Below are 21,270 nucleotides of genomic sequence, written 5' to 3'. Positions count from 1 at the left end.
TTAATTCTTGGAACTTAATAATCTCTAAAAATATTAATAATATATTCTTTGTTTTAATCTCAGTTACATTAGAAGGCGTGACTAATACTTGGACCCAAAGCATCTTTCAGTTTAAACCAACAGAAAATGGTTCCGATATACAAAATACTGATATAACAGACGATCCATCACTACTAAAATCGACAGTCACTCCAGTATCGCCCCAGATTCCACCACAACAACCTGACCCATTGGTGACACCTACTCAGGACATACCAAACAAACCATCTACTATTTCTAATCTTACTAAGCGTGATACGGATCCACTTAAATACAAGTATATCCAATTATTTTACTATAAAACTCTCCTTTTTATGCTCATGCTTAATAAATAATCAGAGGTATGTATGTATGGTAAAATTATGTTAGGTAGAAAGTAAAGTTGGGATAATGAAACCTATGGATATTTAAAAAAAAATAGAAATGGTTTAACTAAGGTAGTATAACCGCTTAGCAAATTTGATAAATCTTTTAAAATGAAATAGAAACTGGGTAAGCAATAATGTCAGTAAATATTCTAGCAAGCGTGTTAAAAAATTTAATATATTTTTTAAAACATTGTTCTAAAGTTATTTTCTGGTGGCCTCTTAATGTAATTACTATTTTTATTGGGAATAAGCTACGATTTACGTTTAAACTAAGTTTATTTTTGACGTTTTGATTTCCATTTCGGAAATCGCTTGTAAATTAGATAACATTGATGTTTTATATTTTGAGAACGATTTTCTAAGCGGAAATCGAAACGTCTAAAAAACATTATTTTAACCCAATAATGCCCAGAACTATTTATGCTTATTTTTTTTTTAATTTCTGAAAAAATTATGTTCTAAAAGTCACAAAATTAACAAAAATATATGTTTAAAAAATAAAAAACTTATTCTTGTGTAATAAATAATCTTCACTTATGATCTCTTGTGGTATATTTATTTAAAACACTATATACTCATGCTTTAGTTTATTAGTTATCTAAGTACAATACTAGATAGTACTCAGTTGACGTTGACTAACTTAGACCGTTCTCTTCATTCTTCATTCTTAACAATAATGATAATAATACATAATCCCGTGATTTCCAGCTATTTAACACAAGTGCGCTTGTTGATATATTATTGTTTTTACTTGTTTAATTTGTACACATTATTTAATAAACTTTTGATTACATTGCAAATTTCACTAGGTCAGAGCGCGTTCCAGTTACACCTATATTTTCAATGTCGTAAATAAATAATATATTTTGGCAAATGTGTGTCACGTTATTAAAAAGGATTACTTGAATCTGATGCTTAATTAAATCCTGTTACACTTGGCTGTTGGGAAAACGCAACACTGAGCACTTAGGATGTAAAATTTTTTTTAATAATACGTTGTTTAGAATATTTTATTAAATCATACAAAAGAATTTTAAATAAACTGACATGAAAATAATATAAAAAAACGGGTGTGGCAGTCCAGTGGGACTGCCGGTAGAAGTTACACTTCTATACACGCATTCGCCGTTACAAATTTATTTGGGAGTCAATCTGCACAATCATTACATATGTAACGCTATAGGTAAGACATAGCAGAAAGAGAAACAGAATTAATAACAACTTACTAACAATTAATAAACAGCTTTTGACCTGTAATAGGAGTATAGTAAATGAAGGATTGAATCAATATTTTGATGAAAATGTATATTTTTATTTTCATATATGTATGAAAGAAGTTGAATGCAAAGGTTTTTTACACATACTCTGCAGTAAAATTCATTGTTTATTTTGTTATTAATATAATAATACAATACAAATTAAAATGCAATATTCATAAGTATTTAAAAATGACAATAATATACATAAAAAAAATACACTACAATACAGTGCAACATAATTCAATATAATAATACAATACAAATTAAAATGCAATATTCATAAGTATTTAAAAATGACAATAATATATATAAAAAAAATACACTACAATACAGTGCAACATAATTCAATATATTAATACAATGCAAATTAAAATGCAATATTCATAAGTATTTAAAAATGACAATTAATTTACATAACTTTTCTACTTACGCATATATGTTTAATTTATCATGTAATAATATTAATAAAAAAACGGGTGTGGCAGTCCAGTGGGACTGCCGGTGGAAGTTACACTTCCATACACAAATTTATTTGGGAGTCAATCTGCACAATCATTACATATGTAATTCTATAGGTTAGACATAGCAGAAAGAGAAACAGAATTAATAACAACTTACTAACAATGAAGGATTGAATCAATATTTTGATGAAAATGTATATTTTTATTTTCATATATGTATGAAAGGAGTTGAATGCAAAAATTTTTTTACACATACTCTGCAGTAAAATTCATTGTTGATTTTGTTATTAATATAATAATACAATACAAATTAAACTGCAATATTCATAAGTATTTAAAAATGACAATAATATACATAAAAAAAATACACTACAATAGTTTTTGCTTTTTCGAAATCTATTTTGTGGCCTGTTTGAATATGATGTTGGGCTAGGGCTGAAGTAGTATCGGAATGTTTGACATATATAGAATATTCGTAAATACGGTTATGGATTCGTCGGTTTGTCTGTTCGATGTAAGTACGTAGGCAACTGGAACAGGGTATCTCGTAGACACCATGGTCTTCATTAGGGATTTGGTCTTTTACGGATCTGACGAGATTGGACAAAAAACTTAAAACTGAAAAATAATAAATCTTCCTCTTCAGTTTTTCCATTTTAAGGGATTGCTGTTGCTTACTATTCATCGCCACTCATTTCTGTCCATCTTGTCTTTTTTATTTAAACCTCTCTCTTCTAAGACCTCTGTCACATAGTCTATCCATCTTCTCCTCGGTTTTCCTCTATCTTTCTTTCATTTAACTTCTAACAGCTTTATCCTTCATTCCACATAGTTCTTATTTCTACGTCTGACTTGACCGTAGGTATTCTAGTAAGTCCTACTGCCTTAACATTCTTTATCCTATTTAAAGCTTCGACAACCTCATAACCCATTTTTATTTAGGGTCCTGCATCCTCTGTCTCTCCTTTGGTGTTCTTCATTTAGTAACTTTACAAATTACTCACTCATACCATCTTTGCTCTATTTTAACACCGAATCTTAACACTTTTTAATCCGTACTCTTAATCTGCGTGAGTCCTGTCCTTTGATGGCTGTTTCTTACTTTAGCAATGCTGTATAACCTTTTTATCTCCCTGTGTGTTTGCAACTCTCTATACAGCTTCGCAGACGATCTTTTCTTAGCAGTAGCTACAGAGCGCTTTGCTCTTTGCTTCTTCTTCTTCTTCTTCAAGTGCCCTCTCCGCTACGAAGTTTGGCAATCATCATTGCTATTCGTATCTTTGAAGTTGTTGCTTTAAATAATTGGTTAGATGTGCACTGCTACCTCTTATAAAATAACAAATAAAAATTAAATAAAGAAAATAAAAATAAATGACTGAAAAAAATAGACAAAATAATTGACACTAAAGATAAAAAAATCAAAATAAATAAATAAAAAACAAAATTTATAACATCTTACACTAGCACAATCCCTCTTTGTTGATTTGTAAACAAAAAATAGTCCGGCATCTTGGTTTTACTAAGGCCAAAAACTATTTTTTGACTAGCTAAAAAATATGCAAGTAAAAAATAAAAAAAAAGATAAATTAAGCAAAAAAACAAAAGAAAAACAAACAAATAGAAATAAACAAATTAAATACAACTAAAAATAAGACTGAAAAAATGTACAAAAAGGATGACACCAAAGATAAAAAACTTCAATTAAAAGAAATGAAGAAAAACATCGATTTTAAACATCTTACACTAACATAAGCACTAATTGTTAATTTGTAAACAAGAGTAGTCTGGTCATTTGTTTTTACCAAGGCCAAAACTACAAAAAAAATGGTTTTTATTAGTTATAGAAAATTAATCCAATTAAGCCAATGGGGAATTAAGTCCAGTCTGTTCTTTGATATTTAATTTACACTTCTCCAAGAAATTAACACACTACTTTGAAATATTAAAATGTCCATTGTAATGTTATATTTTGCAAGCCCCTTGTATATGCTATTCGTACACTCTATATTTATTGACTGTGTTTTATCGCTATAGTTTTTTTTTGCAACAAAACAAAAAGAAGCAAAAAATGTACTAATTCTATAAATATACTAATTTCCAAGTGTTCAAAAATTTTACTGCTACTCTTCGGCTACTGTTTAATTGTTAATTATTGTTAACTGTGTTTATTATAGAGCGTCAATCACGTAATTTAACCCGAGATAAATGTGCCCAAGCAGTGAAACTGTCGGAAGAAGGTTGGAGTTACCAAAGAATTGCTCGTCGATTTAATGTGTCCCACACATCCGTCTCACGGGTGTTAGAAAGATTCCTCGAAATAGGGGATCATACTCGCAGACCAGGATAAGGACGAAACCGGGAAACTACCCCTATTCAAGATCGATTTTTAAGAATTTCTGCTCTTCGACATCGTTTTTTAACACATCTAAGTCTACAAATTCAGCTTCAAGACGTACATGGTATACAAATTGAGACATGGTTCGCCAGAGACTTAGGGAATACTACTTAATACCTAGGATTGTCGGCCGAGTTCCTCTATTAACTGCAGAGCATCGAACTGGGAGAACAACATTTTGCCAGAGAACACTTTAATTGGTTAGAGGCTGACTGGGAACGAGTGCTATTAACTGATGATTCCCGATTTTGTTTGTACAGTAACGACAGACGTGTTTGTGTGTTGTGACGACCCAACGAACGATATGCTCAGTGTAACTTCTTACACACCAAATTTTTTGGTGGAGGATCCGTTATGGTGTGGGGTGGTATTTTTTGACCGCACGTACGGACCTAGTGGTCATACAAAATGGAACTGTTACAGCTGAAAGGTACATATTGGAGATCCTAAAACAACATGTAGTACCATTCGCTCCTTATGTCGGTGAAAATTTCTAACTAATGCAAGATAATGACATACCTCACGCTGCAAAGATCGTCAGAAATTATCTAGAAGAGGTAGAAATGAACACTATGGAATGGCCAGCACATAGTCCGGATTTAAATCCAATTGAAAATCTCTGAAATATCCTTGGTAGGCGATTAAGAGCGACACCGATCCAACCAAACAACTTACAGGAAGTGAGAGAAAGGCTGAACCAGATTTGGAGATAACTAGACCAAAATGAAATACGGCAATTAATTTTAAGTATGTGCCAACGATGTGAGGCTGTTAGAGGTAGTAGAGGTGGAAACACTTGTTATTAAGACTTTTTTAATATTTTAGTTTACTTTTCTTATAATTATTTTTTTAGAATTTTCCGTTTTATTTTTTTTTCTCCTGTACTTCAACATTTTCTGATGATTAGACAAATTGTTATAATTACTAATAAAATTTAGAATAAATCTGGTGAAGTTTAATTTTTTATTCTTTGCCTGTTTACAAATAGAATTGATTTATTGAAGTGGTGCGTTAATTTCTTGGAGAAGTGTATAATTATAAAATATCTTTAACTGAACAAACTGAACAAGCAATTATTTATGTAAAAACGAGCAAAAAATCCAACAGCAAGTTAACCAATTCTGTTCGTTTTCAGAGAAATCGAAGGCTTATTTTTCAACCCTGCCACATGCGGAGAGGCAACTGGTGACGGAATACGTATATATGGTGCTACTGACACTAAGCTTGGACAATACCCTTGGCTGGTCGCTGTCTTCTGGAAGAGGGGATTCAATTTAGACTACAAATGCTCCGCAACATTAATTTCACGTAAACATGTCCTGACCGGTAATATATTTCATTTCACACTTTAATTGCATGCAATTTTAAACTAATGAAAAATATATAAATTACTGTATTAACTGTATGGCTAAGATGCTAAGACATAGCAGAAAAAAAACTGTTTTATTTAGGTAAGTCAATGATATAATATACAATTCCAGCCCATCTTCAGGTTCCCGAGTAAATGTTACTTAACTACTAAAAAAGAAGAAATATTACAGTTTTTATAGATTTCTAAGTATATATTATGCCAATACCAAAACTAGTTTATAAGATATAAGTGTGTTACAGGTATACTTACATAACGGAAAAATGAGAAAGGTTAAAGTAAGAACTCTATTTGCACGATTCTCAAAGAACAGTATCCATGGCGGAACCAGAATATTGCAAATAGAAGGACAATATCTTAATGAAATACATATACAGAGTGGCCCAAAAGTCTGGACACGACCAATTATCTCGTAAATTGCTAGTCACAATTTTACAAAATTTAAGGTACACCTATTTTGGGATACGGAGATTCCATATTTGATATTTGCAATGTTGCCAGATTTGCCGTTTCTCTTATATTATTAGTAACTTTGGTTTTTCAAATTCATCACCCTGTATATTCAGTCATTATTGGAATCTCCTATTCAATACGAGTTCAAAGATATGTAACACTTATGATTTTATGTAGTCTGGAAGGTGTTAAATACATAAAACAGTGCAAAATATGTAGATTTTAATAAATTTAAATATTTGAATGTAGAACGCTGTGATTTTGACATTTGTTTACCATTTACATTATTAACTAAAACTGACAGTGGTTGTGTTTCGAAAAGTTCTGCAAGATAAATTGCTTCCCTAAAACTCTAAAATGGTTCTTGACGAAAAAGAATGAACTACTATTCTAGTGTTGAGAGGGTACGGTGACAGAAAAAGATCTTATTGTGAAGTAGCCAACTTGTTCAATGATACTTTCCCAAACCGTTCTTCTATTCATAAGGCAAAAAACTGTAAAGCGATTTGAGAAATCTGGAGAAAAATAAGATAGATACCGATCCACATACATCCTCACGCAGGGTTACACAAGTACATGATGTAGGTCGTTCTTCAGTCTTAGGTGTAAAATTTATTGCAAGAATTAAGTGAAGATGACTTCGATCGTAAATTAGAGTTTACTGAGGTAATGATAGATTAAATTGAAAATGATGAAAATTTCGTTAACAGAATATGTTTTTCCGATGAAGCAATCTTTACACTATGTGGAAGTGTAAATCGACACAATTTAATGTACTGAAGTGACGTAAACCCACACTGGAAGCGTGAAAACCATACTCAAAGACTAAAAATTATAGGTCAGGTATAGTAGGTACTCAGTTAATTGGGCCATTTTTTATCGAAGAAAATTTAACGTCAGATAGTTATGAAATGTTACTTAGAAATGAAATTGTACCTACACTGAGAAACTTGTTTGTGCCCAATTTTAATCAGATATGGTTTCAGCAACATCGAGCTGCAGCTCAGTTTGGTGTAAATGTTCGGCGTTATTTAGATGAGATATTTCCCAGACGATGGTTTGGTAGACGAGGTAGAATTGAATGGCCTCCACGTTCACTTGATGTCAATCCTAAAGATTACTTTTATTAGAGATACTTGAAAAATTCAGTTTACAAAACTAAACCACTAAATCTTGCAGAGCTAAGGTAAGAAATTATATCGATGAATCTCGAATAATTACTAGACAATCAAGAAGAAATGTGGTAGACGCATTCTACCATCGATTAGGGTAGTAGTCAACTCACAAATGAAGCACATTTGATGAAGTAACCGTTATGTTAAAAAATGTTGTAATCTATTAATTGTTACGTTTTAAGCTAGTTGAAAATAATTAGTATTAAAAAATTTATTGAGATAAATATTCGCCTAACAGAAAAGTAGAATAAACAAACTAGGGACGCGTGATATATTCATTCCAAGTATCTAGAGATGCTGAAGAGGTATCTACATGTTACAAAATCACTTATACTGTAACTGATTATATACAAAAGCGTATCAAAAGTAACAAGTAGAAACTCACAAGTAACGACAATCTACACCTCTAAACAAAGACGCATAATTTGCAGTTTTAACAGATATGGATTCAGTAATCCTTACGAATCACATTTATGTCTGTTGAATTATATAAATTTAATTTTTACTTTTAATAGCTCTATATATGTGTGTTGGTGTGTTTATAGTGTTGGTTTATAATTATAGTGTTATTTAAATAAACTTAGAACTGTGAACATTTTTAAGGTGTTTGCTGTTTTCTCTCAACTGAAGTAAGTAAATTTAATGTTAATTAATTAATTAATTTAATATTTTGACTCTGTTATAATAATTATTATGATGATAAAAGCGTTGCAAGTGTGAGTCCATAATTAAACAGATATATTAAAAAGGTCAATACTCACAATCTAATATTTACTTTCAAAGTTTTACAGAAGCGATCGGTTTCGAGGCTTACAATATTTGCCTCATCCTCAGGCCCAGCAAAGTTTGTTTTGTTAAAAAACAATAATATAGATATCGCCAATAAGAAGTTTTCCACTTACATCCAGGGTACTGTCTGTCTTCATCTTTTCCTTTTGACACTATCAATGTAGTGAGGTGATATGTTGATCATTATATATGTATGTAAATAAAAGGTCTTACAAAATAAAGACCTTTAGGTCTTAACCTTGTAAGAACCTGTGACAAAAACAACAAAAAAAGGACATCCTACTGCATAATATGTGATTTTCCATCTTCCACAAGATTTTAAACTATATACAGTCCGGATGTGGCAGCTTATACTGCATGTGTATTTGTCTTTAATTTTATTACAAACCAGAAGAGAATCATACCTTTTTAATAATAAAAAAACTTTGACAACAAAAACTAGAACATCCAAGAAGTATTTTAAGGATCAAAGACAACAACCTTTAGCAACAGTTACACAGTTAGAACACATTAATGCTCAACCATATTCCCAAGAGTCTTTTATTTACAACATATATAATGATCAACATATCACCTCACTACAATAGATAGTGTCATAAAGGAAAAGATAAAGACAGACACTACCCTGGATGTAAGCGGAAAACTTCTTATTGCCAATATCTATATTACTGTTTTTTAACAAAACAAACTCTTTGCTTTGTCTGAGGATGAGGCAAATATTGTAAGCCTCGAAATCGGTCGCTTCTGTAATACCTTGAAAATAAAGATTGTGATTGTGAGTATTGACCTTTTTAATATATCTGTTCAATTATCTATTATTCTACTAGAATATTAGCCTGTAAATAATATTTTGCAGGTTTGTATATACAGTCACTAAAACAAATTAATATGTCGGACACGGATTCTGCCGATGAACTCGCAAACATACCTTTAACTCCCCCCAAAAAGAGATCTAAAAAAGGCCATTTAAGCGTAGACGTTAAAGAAATAATTGTAAACGTGTATAAGCATGAGTTACAAGAAAATCCGGCGTTAATATTGTCCGCTGTTGAGAAAAGAGTAGCCGATAAAGTTGGAGTATCGGATAGTTCTGTGTTTAAAATTATTAGAGAATATAAAACACACACATTAGTTGCACCAAAAAAATGTACCACTCGTAAAGGCAAACTCGAATCTGTAGATGATTTTGACAAGGTAGCGATAAGAAGAATAGTGCATCAATTCTTTTTTAGAAATGAAATTCCCACGATAGATAGAGTTCTACAACAGGTCAACGACGACCCCAATCTACCTGATTTCAAACGTACTACTTTTTACAAGCTTTTGAAAAAACTTCAATTTAAATTTGAAAAACGTGGCAGGAACAGTATGCTTACATACAGAGATGACTTTGTAATCTGGAGAAGAGAATTTTTAAGGCAGATAAAAGATCATAGGAATGGCAATCGTAAAATATATTATTTAGATGAGACTTGGATTAACGCTGGTCATACTAAATCAAAAACATGGATTGAAAGTCAGTCACCTCATCAAGACAAGCATTTTTGGATGGACTCTCGACAGGTCTGAAAAATCCATCAGGTAATATTTTTTGTTGAACATTGAAATTGATAAATAATATTTGAATTTTTAGGTAAAGGAAAGCGACTGATTATTTGTCACATAGGCAGCGAAGACGGATTTGTTGCTGACGCTCTATGGAGTTTTGAATCACAGAAAAGTGGAGATTACCATGAGGAAATGGATGGAAAAGGTTTTGAGAGTTGGTTTGAAAAAGCGTTACCCAAATTGGAAACTCTGTGATTGTAATGGACAATGCGTCGTATCATTCCAGAAAATCTGAAAAGATCCCCACTACATCTTCTAGAAAAGCGGATATCCAAGAATGGCTACATCTAAAAAGCATCCCCTTTGACGACTTACTTCTCAAAGTGCAACTTTTAGCACTTGTTAATCAACATAAAAAACAGTATGATAAATACATCATCGACGAAATGGCGAAAAGTCAAAATAAAATTGTTTTAAGATTGCCACCATATCACTGTGAGTTGAATCCCATAGAACTGATATGGGCAGATATAAAAAATTATGTAGCAGCTAAAAATACAACTTTTAAGTTTGCCGACATGAAAAATTTATTTGATGAAGCTCTATCCACCATAACTCCGCAAAAATGGAAAAATTGTGTACAGCATGTTACCCAAAAGGTGGAATCAAAAATGTGGGAGTTAGATAATTTAGTAGAAGCCAGAGTAGATTCAATCATAATAAACCCTGACGATGATAGTACATCAAGTTTCTCAGAATAATATTTTGCACTAAGTTTAAGTATTTGTGAATTAGGCCTACCGGGGAAACCACATAAAAAAAACGCACCATTATCACTCTACCTCTATGGCGGTGTGGAAATGAGTTCTCTTCTTCTTGATGTGCCTATCGGTGACGAATGTTGGCGATCATCATGGCAATTTTCACCTTATCTCCCACAGCGCGGAAAAGCTGCATAGATGTTGTGTTGAACCAGGTTTTGAGGTTCTTCAACCAGGACGTTCTTCTTCCTGAAACCCGTTGTCCAAATATGTTTCCTAGCAGGATGGCTTGTAGAAGGGCATATCTGGATTCATTTCGCATAATGTGTCCAAAGTACTGTAACCTTCGAGATTTGATGGTGGTCAGTACCTCTCGGTTCTTCTTCATTCTTCTGAGGACCTCCTCATTGGTGACTCGGTCAGTCCACGGGATTTTAAGTATTCTCCGATATAGCCACATCTCAAATGCTTCCAATTTTCTGCACATATCTTCGTTCAATGTCCACGATTCAACACCATAAAAAGAACAGAGAAGACGTAGCATCGCAGCATTCTTACTTTTATACCAAAAGAGAGGTTGTGGCTCTTGAAGAAGGCCCCCATCCGGTTGAAGGTGGATCTAGCTTTTGATGTGGAAATGAGTAGCAATGATAAATAAAAGATACGAAATAATTCGAAATTACATAAACAAAATGAAATATTTTAAAAATGAAAAACTGTAACCCATTTTACTCATTGTACCTATGTAGTTTTCCAGTACTTATTTTTCGTAATTCGATATTACTTATATGTAATAGTAAAAAGCTTTTTTTCATCATTTTCAAAGAAAAACTTTCGTTTTACATCCGCAAAGTATGTTCGTTTGTGCGTTGTCGCCTATGCAATACTTTGGGGACGATCTATCGATGGATTCATATATAGTTTTGTCTCCTGAATCAAAATATGAAAGCGGCATTTTGATATCTCGAACCATAACCGCCATCAAAGTCAAAAATAGTGATGTCACAATTCTTCTAAATATACATTAGTTTCTGCTGACACAAATAAATGTTAAATCGATATCGAAACGTCGACTTAATAAATTTTATTTATTAATGTCAATGTAATGTTAAATGTATAAGTCTATCTACCCTATAATTATGTATAAGTATTTTCCCGAACTTTTACACAAGAAGAGGTCTATTTTTATATCATTAATGATAATATTATTACTTATTTCCAAATATTGGTCTTAAAGCGTAAAATGTATAAAAACAACTTTCTATTTTTTGCCTTTTGATTAATACCACAATTAACTAATGATGTGTGAATGACAGTTTACAAAAATATTATTTAAGTATACTTCTTTGAAAGATTAATCATTGATTACTATTATTTTAACAGTAATCCTAAAAATTATAAATTAATTCATTTCAAATGCAGATGTTATAGGCTGCTAGAATCTTAATACAACCCTGTACAATTATGTATATAAACATAAGGTTTTGCGTGTTATGTGCATGCATTTGTTGACCGCTACTTTTCTGTTAAATGAATTTAGTTTAGGCGTTGCCAGACTTCTATTTTATTTATTTAAACATTCCAGACTACATAAAATCATAAGTGTTGCATATGGTTGAACTCGTATTGATAAGGAGATTCTTATAATGGCTGAATATACAGGGTGATGATTTTGAAAAACTAAAGTTACGAATAATATAAGAGAAACAGCAAATCTGGCAACATTGCAAATATCAAATATGGAATTTCCGTATCCCAAAATATGTATACCTCAAATTTTGTACAATTATGACTAGCAATTTACAAGATAATGGCCGTTTCCAGACTTTTAGGCCACTCTGTATAAAGAGTAAACGATACGTACAAGTGTAGACTTCTTTGTGTTCCTTCCATCGAGCAAAAAGACAAAAGAGGGAATGTAAAGGTAGTGGGGGCAAAAATATTATTGGACAGGAAGTGCCATCTTGAGAGGCCACATTAAACAAGGAAAGACAGACTCTTTCCTTGTTTAAGAAATCAAATTTAGTTAGGTTATGTCATTTCTGATGTTATTGTTTGTCCCAACTGTCACATGAAAGATTATTTGTATTTTCTATTGAAGTTTTTTAACAATTGCTTCACATTTTAGACTATTATTGTTATTATTTAATTAAAACTTTATTCTGTCCTAGTTTAAAAAAAAGTATTTTAAGTGTATTATGTATTAATATTATGTAATATTAATATTATCTAATATAACAAATTAGTAGATAAATTAGAACCCCTACACCACTGTATGATTATTGTGAAGTGTCATGAAATTTAAATTTGGCGCATTCGCATTTCCGGATATGTCCGCCACGCCATCAGAGGCCACTTTTTTGGTCTCCTTTTCATAACGATTAGATTCCCTCTTTTGTCTTTTTTAGAGAACTTTTACATTATTTACTTTGTCAGTCCATGATATTTTTAACATGCGACGGTAACACCGTCTTTTAAAGGTCGCAAGTTTATCCACTACAGTTTTCCTGAGTGAGTTTTACTAAGAATTTGGAAGATAGAAGTATTGTGCTTAAATTTTAGAAATTTGAAAATAACTTTATGGTCATTTATTGATTTATATACACAAAGAAGACGATTCTTATGTAGCAGCAGATATATGATTTAGTAAGCTGGTAAAATTCCTCCCCATAGAGGCGAATAATACGCCATGATTTATTTTACGAAAAAAAAATTGTTAAGTAGTTTTCCGCTGCTTTCTTCATCAAATTAGATGAAGAAACAGATGTTTAGACTGCTATAGTCGTACTTATGATTCTTCAATAATTAACTGGTCCAGAAATAACTTTTCTTTACATCTATTTCCAGTAATTTGGTTCCTCCACCCGATACTAACCTGACATAATTTAGCAAATAGTGCATTTACTTTAAACCTTTCTCCTTGTACCGTTATGTAAGTATATATGTAAGACTTCTTTATGTGCTCTTTTCTATCCAAGATTGGCGACCATGAAACAATAGGTTTCTCTGTTTTACGCCGCATGTATTATGATTGCAGCTTCTGGTATTTGGACCCATTATCTTAAGTTTCTTAGCCGAGATTTTTTCTTTCTATCCAAACCTCTTCTACCTTCAATCTTGCTTTCCCCTATAACCTGTAGTAAACTGTACTTACCATTACATATATTATTACAGATATGTAAGACACTTACAACATCATCATATAAATTTATATTTTGAAACCTATAACACCTGTAACATTTCTTTTGTGTTATAATCAAAAGCTTCCTTTCAATACTGGTAATGGTTTTCTTTATATAAATTTGCTTCTGTCGTAATCGCTATTTCTTCCTGTGAGTTTTATCGAGCCAATTTTGGTCATACTAGTTTTATTGTCTTAAGACTAGACATAATGCCTTGCACAATCTTTATCACAACATAAAAACAACTATTTCATTTTCTTTTGATTTTAGCTGCACGTTGCTTTGAGTACAATAATGGCCAAGTAGTAAATATCGAAGAAATATTCCTAGTAATGGGAACCGATAACTTAGACGAATGGGAAAGTAATGGAGCTGTTACCAGGACAGCTAGGCGAGTGGATGTACATCCCAATTATAATAAAAACAAAGAATCTGCTGATGGAGATATTGCTATTATTTTATTGGGTAAGAAATAATCAACTTTAATTAGTCATATTATTCTTTGGCAAAATTTATTTTGTCTCTCGGACGCGCAAACAACGAGTGAGACCGCATTAAGAGCAACAGAGCTGGTAAGTAAAGGGTAAAATGAAATTTGCTAAACAATAAACACCTTCTTCACACACACACACATATATATATATATATATATATATATATATATATATATATATATATATATATATATATATAATATTTATATATATATATATATATATATATATATATATATATATATATATTTATATATATATATATATATATATATATATATATATATATATATATATATATATATATATATATATATAATAGGAGGCTATAATAAGAGGCCAAAGTAAACGTATGAATACAAATAATAATGGCCAAAAATTAATTACATTGGCAATTGAAAACAGGATGAAAATAATAAGTACGCATTTTAGGAGAAAAAACTATATATAAAGGTACGTGGAAAATTCCGGGATCAAATGAAACTAATCAGATAGATTCCATCTTAATACAAGAAAATGTCGCCAATATAATAACAAATGTGAAAACGTGCAGAGGAGCTGACGTAGACTCCTATCATTTTTTGTTTAGAGTTATTATGAGAGAAGCAATAACTAAAAAGCATAAACAAAAAAGGAAGTGCAACGTAAATTTAATTTTGAAAAACTGCGAAAATTTGAGGTAGTGCAGGATTAACAAAGGGATATACAAGAAAAATACACCAAACAAGATAGTGCTACTGTGAGTAACATACAACAAAAGTGATTGAAAATGACAAACACTATAAAGGAAGCAACGTCGAAGAACATACCAAGAATAAAAAGATTTAGAAAAAATCACTGGTTTGATTACGAATGTAGAACAGAGTTAAAAAAAGATCAGATTTAAGATTAAAAAGTTTGCGATCGCAAAAACAAGACGACCTAGAAAGCAATGCTGAACAACGAAAAAAAGTAGAGAAAATTATAAGAAAAATGAAATAATAAAATTTTACAAAGAGGTAAAATACACTAAAACTGGGTATCAGGGCAGAACAATAAATGTAAAAAATAAGCAAGGAAACCTAATAGTGGACGAAGACCAAATATGTGAAAGGTGGAAAGAATATTTCGAAGAGATGCTACATGACGGAGTGACTACTGAAGAAAATTATAATGTTCCTATACCTCAAATAGTAATAGACGGAATACCAAAACCCACAAGAAACATAAAATATAAAGGAGATGCTTTAATAAACCAACTTAATTACTATTTAAATGGGAATAAGCCACATTAAAGGTTAAAATACGTTTATTGACGTTTCAATTTCCACCTCGGAAATCGTTCTCAAAATACAAACATTAGTAAATTAAACAAATTTTTGTTTTTGTTACTTAGTGAAAAATTCTTCTAATAATTTAATTTTATCTGACTCATCTATATTGACAATTCAGACATACATTATACATTTTAAAGTATACGACTTTAAAATGATATTGCCAATATTGTTGAGTTGCGTTCCTGGGACGACTTTACTTATAAGATAGTTCATTCGATTACATGAAATCAACTTTAACTTGAGAATAATATTGGTAAGTCAGTAACATATAGAGAATACATCATTTATATTTTTTTAAATAACAAACATATAAAATCGGAATTTGGTATTTATTGAAGGTAAACTAAATGCAAGATTACTTACCATATCGGGATAGTATTATGAGGTTTTTTTCCTGGTTTTTCCCTCATAATTTACTATGGAATCACTAACAGGAGAATTTTACTGTCATCATGGCATGTATTTGTCTTTTTAAAGACGAATTACATGTTATGATCTTTTCTGACGGATTTCTGACGGATGTATAAAATCAACTTTAACTTGAGAATAATATTGGTAAGTCATTAACAAATAGAGAATACATCATTTATATTTTTTTAAATAACAAACATATAAAATCGGAATTTGGTATTTATTGAAGGTAAACTAAATGCAAGATCAGATACTTACCATATCGGGATAGTATTATGAGGTTTTTTTCCTGGTTTTTCCCTCATAATTTACTATGGAATCACTAACAGGAGAATTTTACTGTCATCATGGCATGTATTTGTCTTTTTAAAGACGAATTACATGTTATGATCTTTTCTGACGGATATTCTCAAGTTAAAGTTGATTTCATGTAATCGAATGAACTATCTTATAAGTAAAGTCGTCCCGGGAACGCAACTCAACAATATTGGCAATATCATTTTAAAGTCGTATACTTTAAAATATATAATGTATGTCTGAATTGTCAATATAGATGTGTCAGATAAAATCAAATTATTAGAAGAATTTTTCACTAAGTAACAAAAACAAAATTTGTTTAATTTACTAATTTACTAAAGTATTATTTGAATTAAATTCAATATTTAATAATTTATTTATTTAAATTTAAATAATTTACTAATGTTTGTATTTTGAGAACGATTTCCGAAGTGGAAATTGAAACGTCAATAAACGTATTTTAACCTTTAATGTGACTTATTCCCATTTAAATAGTAATTAATTTAAAATGCCACAAGAAAATAGCTTTAGAACAATATTAAGAAACCAACTTAGTGGGCTAATACTAGAAGTATGGGATACCGAAGAACTGCCTCAAGAATGGAACAAGTCCATTATAATTCCTATTCACAAAAAGGGAGATCGAACTGAATGCGCAAACTATAGAGGAATATCCTTGTTAGAGGTAATACATAAAGTGCTCGCCATACTAACGAAAAAAAAACGAAGAATCTAGGAAAATACCACTTGTGGTTTTGTAAGGGAAGATCAACAACGAATCCAATTTTTGTGCTAAAACTAATCCTGATTAATTGCTATGAATACAAAATTTTAGCACAAGTACCTTTTATTGATTACAAAGCCGTCGACGATATCTTCTTCTTCTTAGAGTGCCATATCCCTACGGAACGTCGGCGACTACCATGCTTATAATATTTTTATACTGATCTCGGTCTTGCGCTACGTGTAGCAATTGGTCCGCTGTCAAACCTGTCCACCGCCGCAAATTCCTCAACCAAGAGAGTTTCTTCCGTCCTATCCATTTCTTTCCTTCGATTTTACCGTTGAGAATTAGCCGAAGGAACTCATATCTTGGTCCTCTGATTATATGTCCAAGATATTCTAGTTTACGCCTCTTAATAATATTTAATAGAGTTCGTTGATGTCCCATTCTTCGAAGAACTTCTTCGTTTCTAGTTCTGCTAGTCCATGGAATTTTTAATATTGTTCTGAAGCTATTTTCTTGTGGCATTTTAAATTAATTACTATTTAAATGGGAATAAGCCACAATTAAAGGTTAACCTTTAATTGTGGCTTATTCCCATTTAAATAGTAATTAATGGAATTTTTAGTATCCTTCGATACAACCACATCTGAAACGCCTCGATTTTATTCATGATATCGGCGTTTAAAGTCCAAGTTTCACATCCATACAAAAGTACAGACCACACGTACCATCTTGTAAACTTTTCACGGATTTCCAAATTTAATGAGTTATTCGATAATAGAAGCTTGAATTTTTGAAATGAGTTTCTTGCCTGTTCAATTCTACATCGAATTTCGAAGGATGGATCTAGATTTTGGGTAATCCAACATCCAAGGTATTTAAATCTCTGAACTCTCTGCAGCGGTTGTTGGTTTAATATCAGTTGGGTTGCGCCGATATCCACTTTACTGGTCAACATGTATTTAGTTTTATCGGTATTTATCGACAGTCCCCAATTTGTGCATTCCATGTCAACTCTATTGATTAGCTCCTGCAGATCGTCGATGTTTGCAGCTAGAATCACAGTATCGTCGGCGTACCGTATATTGTTAATTATTTCTCCTCCTATGATAATTCCTTTTTGATCTTTTAAAGCTTCCTTAAATAGATTCTTAGAATACACGTTAAAGAGGGTGGGAGATAGTATACAGCCTTGTCTTACGCCTCGTTCAATACTGATTGGCTTTGATTCTCTGTTGTTGGTATTAATAATGGCTGTTTGGTTCCAGTAAAGTTTGGCAATAAGTTTGATGTCTTTCTCATCTAGTTGGATTCTCTGCAAGGCGGTAATTAGCCTGGTATGCTGAACCCGATCAAATGCATTTTCAAAATCAATGAAGCACATATATACGGGTTTTCTTACCTCCCAACATCGTTGAAGGAGTGTTTGCATAGAAAATAGTGCTTCTCTAGTTCCAAGGCATCTCCGGAACCCAAACTGCTCTTGACTAATTATTTCTTCGCACTTGTTGTTAATTCGGTTTAGAAAAATATGCAACAGTATTTTAACGGCATGGCTCATTAAACTAATGAGTCTACAATCGCTACATTTCTTAACGTTTTGTTTCTTAGGTAGAGGAATAAAGATCGATTTTAGCCAGTCCGATGGAATTTCACTGGTATCATATATTTGATTGAAAAGTACAGTGAGTTCTTTTATATTGTCATTTGAAAGTAATTTTAGCCATTCGCTGTATATTTGATCTGGTCCACTGGCTTTGTTGTTTATGGCTTGGTGTATGGCTTTTTCCACTTCAGCGTTTAAAATTGATGGTCCTGTATTTGCACTTAAGTTAGGTAGTGATCCTCGATCATCCTTAAATAATGCTTTAATGTAGTTTTCCCATTCCTCCATTACTTCGTCTTCTAGGGATAGTGCACGACCTTCATTATTCGTTTATGTTATGGGTGTATTTCTTTTGTGTACTGTAACTTCTTTTATTTTCTTATGTGTGTTAAATTCGTCATGTTTTCGTTGCAATTCTTCTAATTCCTCACATTTTGCTCGCATCCATAACTCTTTGGCTTCCCTGATTTTTCTTCAAATCAGATTATGCTTTCGTTTATACTCTGAGTTATTTCGACGATAGAATAGCCAAAAATAAATTAATAGAAACTCTAAAAAAATTGGAAATGAAGTGCCAGAAAAAATAGTAAGATTGGTAAAAAAGACAATTAGACAAACCATTTGTGCTGTGAAATGTAACGGGACAGTCTCAGAAGAATTCGAAGTAAAAAAAGATGTTCGCCGAGGGTACCCATTGTCTACCTTCATATTCAATATAGTTCTAGAAAAAAATGTCAGGGTCAGTGGGATAAATAGGTCTAGCACTATTTTATACGACGGCTCCTATAAATTGGAGGTGGAGGATGAATTAGTTGTAGAATTCGAGAAGGTGGATGAATATATATACATAGGTACTCTTATAGATTAAACATTTAAGAAAGAAACTGATATCAATCTGAGATTGACCAAGAGCAACAGGTGTGCTGGAGCCATGTGCAAAATAATTAAGGCCAAAGATATATCTCGCAATACAAAAATAAGAGTTTACAAAACTATAATTAGACCCACAATGCTATACACTGACGAGACATGGACTATAAAAAAACCATACAGAACATACTCGAAGCATGGGAAAGAAAGATACTGCACAGAATGTTTGGTGGAAAAGTAATAGAGGGAGAAAGGAGAAGACGAACTAATGCAGAAATGTACCAATTTTATGCTTACTTTACAATAACAAAAGTGTTGAAAAAACGTACACTAGAATGACTCGGGCATCTATAAAAAATGCAAGGTATAAGACTAGTCAAGAATATTGTTTGGAGAGTACCTGAGGATAAAAAAAAATAGAGGAAGACAAAGAAATATAGAGATGATGTAGTGATGGAAGGTGTCAAAGAGGTGGGAATCAGAGATTGGAATCTGATAGCTAAGAACAGAAAACGATGGAAATTATCTATCCAGTAATAGGAATAAAAGGCCTGTTAACGCTATACATACATACGTACAATATTCGCGATAGCCAATTCCGACAGAGGGCGCTCAAGATTTCAAAGATGGACGATAACTTCGGGAAAACAAATCATTTTGTCATTTGATCTCGAAGCTATAAAACGTTTAATATAAATCATTTACAAGCGACTAATAGTTTTCCCAAAGGCAAAACTATTTTTAAAAAACAAATACTTTATTAATTAACTACAAAAATACGAAAAAGCTCGGACAATTTTATATAAAGATTTAATGTTTTTTCCTACAAGTTTAAGAACAGACTAAATTATATCTATATAAAAATGCAGTGGTAAATGGTAATATAAAAATGCAAAGTAATCTTTATTACAAAGTTCATTAAACACAAATCCTAGATCATCACTCTTAGTTGAATGGCTAGAACAGGGCCGGCTCCCATAACTCGCGTGTTTTGCCAAAGTAAAAGTTGGAGTACGTTCTTCAAAGTTTATTGGTTTGTGATTCGATTTTATACATGCGGTAATTGACTCCCAAACCTGAATAAAAATAAAATTAAATGTTTGTTTTTTTACAGTATGTCTGAAACACGGAAAGTAAAATTTACATTATCTCAATTATTTTTGTGGTTGCAAAGTCGGCAGAGATCTTTAGTTGAGGATGTTGCAATTTTTGGAGCTGGCCACATTATATTTTGTAAATTACAACTTACGTTTTCTACTAATAACTTCATGAGACTTTGGGCACTTTGGGACTTTGGGCACTTTAGCTGATGGAACAGCATTTTTCAGTAGTCTCAATTTAGTTTCAAGTGTTACTATAAAGTAAATTAGATATAACAATATTAAAACATAAATAATATTTTAATCAACACTTATTTGAAAAGTAATCGTTCTCAGTAAAATGTAAACTACACAGTCGTGTACTTGGTTATAGGTCTGCCAATTTGCAAAATGCATTGACAAATTTTTCTCATATTCTCGTCCAGCGGAAACTTATGTATGGAATTTTTTTGTGAATTATAATAGGATAACATTGAGGAACACTGCAATAGTTTTTGAAGTCGAAGTCATTGTTAATTACAATATAAACTGGTCGCTAATATGTATACAAATTAATGACAATTTCAAGGTTTTCCCGAAGTGGATGCTTTTGAAATCTACTACCAGGCGTCGCCTACTTTGCGGTTCCTCGCGAATTAGGTTCATGATAA

The 21,270-nt window shown here is 31.8% G+C and overlaps 1 protein-coding gene across 1 annotated transcript in view; it reads left to right on the top strand.

Annotated features, from left to right (window-relative positions):
* Nucleotides 1–21,270, top strand: part of LOC140445875 (CLIP domain-containing serine protease B4-like) — a 73,304-nt gene that overhangs the window by 41,030 nt on the left and 11,004 nt on the right. Inside the window, exons 4-6 of the mRNA XM_072538279.1 lie at nucleotides 64–316; nucleotides 5,658–5,848; nucleotides 14,070–14,264. Of these exons, the coding sequence (XP_072394380.1) occupies nucleotides 64–316; nucleotides 5,658–5,848; nucleotides 14,070–14,264 (639 nt within the window). The remainder of the gene's footprint in view (nucleotides 1–63; nucleotides 317–5,657; nucleotides 5,849–14,069; nucleotides 14,265–21,270) is intronic.

This window comes from Diabrotica undecimpunctata, chromosome 7, assembly GCF_040954645.1.
Source record: "Diabrotica undecimpunctata isolate CICGRU chromosome 7, icDiaUnde3, whole genome shotgun sequence".
In the NCBI taxonomy this organism is placed as follows: domain Eukaryota; kingdom Metazoa; phylum Arthropoda; class Insecta; order Coleoptera; family Chrysomelidae; genus Diabrotica; species Diabrotica undecimpunctata.
The sequence above is the reverse complement of the archived record's forward strand: the minus strand, read 5'-3'. Positions and strand labels throughout refer to the sequence as shown.